The 7,256-nt window shown below is 47.4% G+C and overlaps 1 protein-coding gene across 5 annotated transcripts; it reads right to left on the minus strand.

Moving 5' to 3' along the window:
• Nucleotides 1–217: 217 nt before the first annotated feature.
• LOC136389446 (DNA dC->dU-editing enzyme APOBEC-3H-like) lies at nt 218–7,014 on the minus strand. Of its 5 annotated transcripts, XR_010748306.1 has the most exons (6): nt 4,490–4,609; nt 2,581–2,737; nt 1,599–1,866; nt 1,216–1,330; nt 726–873; nt 218–267 (listed from the first exon to the last, which is right to left on the minus strand). XR_010748306.1 is itself a non-coding variant. In XM_066361270.1 (5 exons), the coding sequence occupies exons 2-5, from the start codon at nt 2,776–2,778 to the stop codon at nt 780–782; spliced, it is 675 nt and encodes a 224-aa protein (XP_066217367.1). In that variant the 5' UTR covers nt 2,779–2,889; nt 6,927–7,014; the 3' UTR covers nt 580–779. The 5 variants fall into 5 exon arrangements, 4 of the variants coding, with proteins under 4 accessions (XP_066217367.1, XP_066217365.1, XP_066217364.1 ...); XM_066361270.1 differs by lacking the exons at nt 218–267; nt 4,490–4,609 and adding an exon at nt 6,927–7,014 and having other exon boundaries at nt 580–873; nt 2,581–2,889; XM_066361268.1 differs by lacking the exon at nt 218–267 and having other exon boundaries at nt 580–873; nt 2,581–2,889; nt 4,490–4,616.
• Nucleotides 7,015–7,256: the final 242 nt, after the last annotated feature.

The raw sequence follows: 7,256 nt of genomic DNA on the forward strand, positions 1-7,256 counted from the left end.
TTGATTTTACTCTTTCATCTTATGCTGTGTTCATTATTTATTTATTATACCTTGTTTCCTGCCCCATTTCCTTTCCTCCATACTGGTGGGGGCAGTGGCAGTGGTGGCAGTCAAAGCAGCATTCTGTGTCAGCATCTAGCTTCTAGGTGCGGTTGGTGTGGGTGGGGCACACTGCCGCCAGCATTGCTGTTCACACTAGACAAGATTTCACAGTTTGAGGGCTTCTTCTTGGCTTTGATGCCTCCAAATCTAGTCTTCCATTTTTTCCTAGAGATTCAGTGAGCCAGAGTTTGTGCTTGCTTCTTCAACTAAGAACACCAAATAACAGTGCCAACTGTTATTTTTCCCCTCAATCAAGTCTATGGGACAGCTGCACTCAATGGGGTTTTACCTTATTTATTAGACAAACTAGAGACTGAGAAGGAACAGAGGATACTTGAACCACAAAATGACCCAACTATTCAAGATTACACAAGGAATTCTCAAATAAATTTTTTTCTTGGTGCTGTAAATTAAAAGCCTTTCATACTCATTTTTATAAGGGAAAGACATGATTACCTTTTGAGAAAGCAACCCACATTTTATAGACTTAAAACTCATCTTTTATTTTTTTCAATTACAAAAATACACAGCCACTCACAAGAAAAAAAAAAAAGAAAAGAAAGAAGGAGGAAAGAAAGGTCCTCTGGACTTGGGTGAGGGTCACCTATGCCTGCGGACCTCACCCCTTGCTCGTCAGGTGCAGCAGTTTCTTTAGCATGGAGATGCTTCAGGAACAGTCAGCTTGAGCCACTGTGAGGGTCATGGGCATCCAAGTTCAAATTTCTGATGATATCCACCAAGTCATTCTGAGGACATAATTGTTCTGTTGATCTGTCGAGAGAGAAATTAGTAAGTGTCATCGTCAGGAAGCTGTGCAGGGAGGAAGGGAAGGATAGGAGGTGCTGAGAACCCCTGGACAAGGTGTGAGCCAAGTCAAGGAGGGCCACTGAGGCCTGGAGAGAAACAGGAAGCTGGCAAAAGTCTTAGGAAAGAAAGAGAAGGAAGGAACTGGGAGCCATGGAGGGAGAGAAGAGTAAAAAAGGGCGTGGTGGGAAAAGAGAAAGGAGTGGAGACAGTGGGAGAGAGGTCAAGGGGAGAGAGACATGGAGAAGAGACAGATGAGGCTGGGAGGGTGGCGCGGGTGACCGGACCCACAGCGGGACAGCTCCTCACCCCAAGATCCTCAGGAGCCGCCGCTTTGACTTCTCACTGATTTGAGTCAGCTTCTCCCAGGGCTCGAAATGTTTTCCTTGGTTGTCCACAAAGTGTTCCCAGCAGTCAGCAAACTCTGAGATGAAAAGAGGATTCCAGTCGGGCCTGGGGTGGGGGGCAGGGAAGCGGCAAGCCTCATCTGCTGGGTCACGGTCTCCTCCTTCCTTTTCCTTCCCCTCCCCTCCTCTCCCTGGAGTTGTCCCTCCCAGGTGCTATCACATCTTGGGCCTCAGCTGGGCCACCATCCTTCTTGTCCAGCTGTTCCCTACCCCATCCCCCAGGGGCTTTTCCCTCTTGAAACTGCAAAGTCTCCCATCTGCTGACAGCTCTGTCTCTCTTCTCACCTGGTTCTCCCATGACCAACAGTAGGATGTTAGATGTCCACAGATGTAGCAGCGCCATATTACATTTCCTCAACCAGTGACAGAACAGGCGGGAGGCGAAGATTAGCAGGCTCAGGTGGGGGCAGTCTTTGATGAAAGCAACCAGTGCCTCAGCACAGCTGAGGCAGGGGCTCCACGTGATGTAGCAGGTGATTTTGTAGCTCTGGGTTTGATCCAAGTCCAGTGAGCTGATCTTTTTAATAAAGCGAATTTCTGCATGGTCCTTTTTCTGGGGAAGGTCCCAGACAAAGAGAGAAAAGAATAGGTTGCTTAAAAAGCAAGGTAAAAAAAAAAAAAAAAAGCAAGGTCCAGAGGTTCATGACCTCTGCCTTATGAACTTTTGAAGATGTAAACTTGCCTAAGACAGGCAAGAACCTCCTTCCTTCCTTCATTATTCAGTCCTTCTTTAGCTAGCTCACTTATTTATTAACTCAAGACTCCCGCAGCTTGATCGAATTGGACCAGAGTCCCAGGGGCCAGAGTAAGTGATAGTTTAGCAAAGAGATACCTCCACAGCACAGTCCTGAATGCTCTAGGGACCTATTTTGACACTTGTCCAAGAAGTTGTCTGGAGATGTTTGAACCTGGGGATCCCAAGGAACAGATCAAAGCAGGAAGGAGGACGGACAGCCAGATTAGGGAGCAGGTGGAAAAACAGGAATGTTGTAGAGATCTTGCAGGTGGAGTTAAGTGCTCGGTCCTGGGAAGAGCACTGGCTTTCCGAAGCTGAGATCTGGAGGATCAGTAAACATGAACTTGTCAAAGAGGGGCAGGAAGAGCATTCTGTCGGAGGGAAGGGCTTCTGCTAACATCCAGGATGGAAGGACTGTAAGGAGTCTAAGGAAGCTGAGCTGATTCAGACCTAGCCATGTCTCAGTACTTTCCCTGCATGGTGGATGGGGTTAGACCCTCCTGCCCTGTGCCCAGAAAGCCTGCTTGGCACCTTGTTTTTAACACAGCCTTGGTCAAGTGTAGAGCCATCGGGATGCTTCAGCTGGTAGCACAAGTAGGTCTTTCTTCTGCCTTGTGGCTTTGGGACTTTGGACTCGTTGCCAAACTGATAGCGGAATTTATCTTCTGATAGTAGATTCATTGTGTTTCTGTACAATGGGAAGGAGAAAATTGAAGTTGCAGAGAGCATCCTCTTGCATCACCCAAGGCTCTGTCACCTTCTGAACCCAACTCCTTGGGTTCATTTGGGCCTCTGAGAGTGGGAAGGAAGTGTCTCCTCCTCCTCTGTTGGCCAGGAGGTCTGGGAAGGGAGAAGAAAAAGAGAGATCTACTACCTTGCATGCTGCCTCCAACCTCCAGCCTGGCTGAAGCCCCACCAGCACCCATCATGGAGGCCATTGCAGGCAGATGACTGGGCTTGGTGGGGGCCACACGCTGAGAACTGGAAATTGCATGTCCTTCCTCGGCTCATATGCCTTTGCCTGAACCCCAGATTCCACAGGATCTCAACCCTGATGTGTCCAATGCCAGAACCTTCTCTTTGGGGAGTAAAGGGAGGAAGTTGATGCTTCCTCTAACTCTGTGCTCTTTGCTTAGGCATATGCATCACAATTTTTTTCTGTACAAAGAGCACAGAGGCAGGTGAATGTGAAAAATTGTTGTCACTAAGGTGATAGATAAAATGGCTACTCAGCCACCATCTTAAGAACGATGCAGGCCTGAAGGAGGAAGAAGTACTTGCTTATTCAGTAACCTAGCTCAGAACTCTCTTGTAGCCAGATGCTGATAAAGGGACAGTTGAATCAGGCAACAAACAATTTTGAGGAACTGTGACGCCACTCAACCACCAACAGAGGAGGCTGTCTTGCACCTGCAGATGCTTTTGCCCCAGGCCCCGTGACTAGTACACATAAACCTGCCCTATTCCCCCCTTTGCTGGTCTCAGTCCACTTGCACCCAGGCATTTTTATAATAAATTTTTCTTTGTTAGCACAGCAGCCTTGTGTTTTCGGTTTGGCCTGTGGTTTCTGCCTTTCAGTTCGTACACCCTGTTAGGGTCACTGGTTACCCTCAGAGTGAGCATTAGAAAGAAGACACTCATTCATAGCACAATTAGGACAAAAATCTTCCTGATTTCAGCGCTGAAGTTCTCACATTGTGGGAAACTCCCTAATGTCAGGCAAACCCAGACACTCAGGGCTAAAATACTATTTCAAATTTTAGACAACTGCACTATCTTAATAGCACAAATGTTGACCCTTGGCCTTGAATAGCTAAAATTGTAGTTATGAGGAAAACAACTTGGAAGAAGTACTTGCAGACAAATTTAATTTTTCACACTTAGCAGTGTCTTCATGAAAAAACAAGTTATTTTCTTTTCTTGGAGAGGAATTTTCCTTCTGTGGAGCAGAAATTAGAACATTCCTTGCATAATTGTCTAAGTTTTTGAAATAAAATTTGTCAGTATGCTTTCTAGCTGCCTCTAACCATTGTTTCACTCGTCCTTAACCCTAAAGTGGACAGTTAAGCTTGAACAAAGGGCTTTAGGAAGTCCCCATGGCCATGCCTAAGGGATATGGGCCCTCAGTAACATAGAGAGACAGGCTGCCATAGGTGGCACTGGGGCATCTGCGAGGCAGGAAGGGGGGCCTGAGATAGGAGCAGATCCTGCAGAGATGGCACCAGAGAGAAGGAACCCAGGGCTGGGGGTGAAGAGCAGGCAGGAGCAGAGCCCAAGTCAGACAGCTGGGTAGGCATGGTGCCTGGTCCTTGCAGCCCAGCCCCAGCCGCCTTGCCAGGCTTGTCCCAGTGGTCTAAGTGGTAGAACCCACCCCTCCAGCCAAGGTAACCAGGGTGGGAGGCCCTAGGGAGATGATGCTTCTCTGAGCCCTCACACGTACCTTCTTCCCTTGCCTGCTCCTTGATGTAACCTGATGCCAGGCATCTGATTGTCCCTCCTCAGCAGGATTGTCCCAGCCCTGCCTTTTGTCATGGGCATTCTGGTTCCATTTCCTCTCACAGGGCCCCAGCTTTAAGAAAGTCCCTTCTCTGAGGACCTCCCAGCCTCCTCAGCTGAGGCCCCACCCCCTTTCCGTTTTTGTGGCAAGTGTGGAAGGGCCCTGGGGTGGGAGCCTCTTCAGGCTCAGGCCCACCTTCTCTCCTTCTCTGGGACCCTCCCTCTTGACAGAGCTCGATCTCTGCTGGAGACAGGCCCCTCTGTGCAGCAGGACCCACCTTATTGCAGAGGGAAAGAGAAAGTAATGATGGCAGAGAGAGGGAACGGGACAGGCCCTGCTGAAGACAGCACATATAAGTGAGATCATATGATATTTGTCTTTCTCTGCCTGGCTTATTTTACTTAGCATAATAATCTTCAGGTCCCTCCATGCCATTGCAAAAGATAAGATTTCCTTCTTTTTCCTGGCCTTGTAGTATTCCACTGTGTATATGTACCATGGCTTTTTTATCCATTCATCTACTGATGGACACTTGGGCTGTTTCTAGATCTTAGCTATTGTAAACAATGCTGCAACAAACATGGGGGTGTATATCTTCTTCTGAATCAGTGTTTTGAGATTCTTAGGATATATTCCTAAACGTGGGATAGCTGGGTCAAAAGGCAGTTTCATTTCTAATTTTTTGAGGAATCTCCATACAGTTCTCCACAGTGGCTGCACCAGTCTGCGTTCCCACCAGCAGTGCAGCAGGGTTCCCTTTTCTCCACATCCTCGCCAGCACTTGTAGGTTGATTTGTTAATGAGAGCCATTCTGACAGGTGTGAAGTGGTATCTCGTTATGGTTTTAATTTGCATTTCTCTGATGCTTAGTGATGTTGAGCATTTTTTCATATGCCTATTGGCCATCTGTATGTCCTCTTTAGAGAAGTATCTATTCAGGTCCTTTGCCCATTTTTTAATTGGATTGTTTACCTTCCTGGTGTTGAGTTTTAGAAGTTCTTTATCAATTTTGCTTGTTAACCCCTTATCAAACATATCAGCAAATATGTTCTCCATTGTGTGGGTTGTCTATTTATTTTGTTAATGGTATCTTTTGCTGTGCAAAAGCTTTTTAGTTTGATATAGTCCCATTTGTTTATTTTGTCCTTATTTCACTTGCCTGTGGAGATATATTGGCAAAAATATTGCTACGTGAGATATCAGAGACTTTACTTGTCTATGTATTCTTCCAAGATTTTTATGGTTTTGCAACTTACATTTAAGTCTTTTATCCATTTTGAGTTTATTTTTGTGAATGGTGTAAGTTGGTGGTCTAGTTTCATTTTTTTGAATGTACCTCACATTGTTATCTTCTGTGTGATGAGAACACTTAAGTTCTACTGTTAGCAAATTTCAAGGCTGCAAATACAGTATTACTAACTGTAGTGATCAAGCCATATTTTGGGTTCTCAGAACTTATTGATATTATGTAAGTTTATATTCTTTGACCAACGTCTCCTCATTTCCTCCCTCAGACCCATCACAGTCCCTGAAAACCACCATTCTCGGTTTCTACATCAGAATATTCTATGATTTCCTTCCTCCCAAAAGGCAGGCAGTTTGGTCATGTGGCGGAATTTACCACAATCCATCCCTCTCTGTCCCTGCCCCCACCATACCCTCATTCTTTGGTGGAGTAACTGGTGCATACACATTTCCTCTGTGTGCAGCCTGAGGCAGGCAGGGCTACAGTGGGTGGGACAGGGTGATCTGGGCAGGATGCAGGGGAATAAAAGGGGCCCACCACCCCCTAAGGGTTCCTGCATATCAGAGCCCCATCCCTTCGCATACATCAAAGAGCTGCAACATCGCCCAGGCTGAGAGCCCCACTTGCGATGCACTTCTGGCTTCTGCCCAGCTTGTGCCCAGCTGTACACAGTGTGGGTTTGCCCTTGCTGAGGCCTCTGACTCCCAATTCTGCAGAGGGGCTTTCAAGAGACAGAGAGTGTCCAGAGACAGTGGAGTAAACCACATCCCCAGCAGAGAGCAGAGCCAGACCTCTGCTGCCAAGTCTGACCCTGTGCTATTGCCTCAGAAGCCACGGATGGATGTCCAGGCCAGTAGCGGTTTCCTTTGAATCTGCCAGACTGTGCACAGACTGCCAGGCCCCGAGGTCAGACACTGAGGACTTGGTCAGTCAAGGCAGTGCCCCTCTCCCAAGGACATCCCAGCTCCATGGGGAGCCACATATGGTCATATGTAAGGTACCTAAAGGTAGAGAGAGGGTGGCCAATATTCAATTGAGTGCCAACCACAGACTGCCCACTCACTGTCTCAGTGGCCTTGGCAAAATGCTTGCCCTCTGAGCCTGTGTCTTCATCTGTAAAATGGGGTCACCTACCTCATATGGGTGTTAGGAGCAATAGGTGGGTCCCTGGTGATATCCTACTCTCACTCCTGGAGGTGCTGGTGACTCTAAGATGAGGAAACTGAGGTCCAGGGAGATCAGGGACTTGCCAGGAGCCACAGATCAGTGACATCAACAAAATATGGGCAGGGCAGTGGAGAAGTGGGTAGGGCAGAGAGAACTAGAGCAATGTGGAGACATTTCACCAGCTAGAAAAAGAGGGTGAGGCAGCCCACAGCAGGAACACAAAACCCCCCTTTCTGGTAACTATGTACTTCTAGCTGAGGAAACTCAACCATTGTTTTGGTGGAGAAAGGATTGGAG

This window comes from Saccopteryx leptura, chromosome 1 (assembly GCF_036850995.1).
Source record: "Saccopteryx leptura isolate mSacLep1 chromosome 1, mSacLep1_pri_phased_curated, whole genome shotgun sequence".
NCBI lineage: Eukaryota > Metazoa > Chordata > Mammalia > Chiroptera > Emballonuridae > Saccopteryx > Saccopteryx leptura.

Coding starts and splice junctions, on each gene's coding strand:
- LOC136389446 (XM_066361267.1), bottom strand. CDS start 4,587: ATGCCCATGACAAAAGGCAGGGCTGGGACAATCCTGCTGAGGAGGGAC. Junction 2,738..4,489: donor GGAGCAGGCAAGGGAAGAAG/GTACGTGTGAGG, acceptor CCCATTGTACAG/AAACACAATGAATCTACTAT. Junction 1,331..1,598: donor GTTGGTCATGGGAGAACCAG/GTGAGAAGAGAG, acceptor TTTTCATCTCAG/AGTTTGCTGACTGCTGGGAA.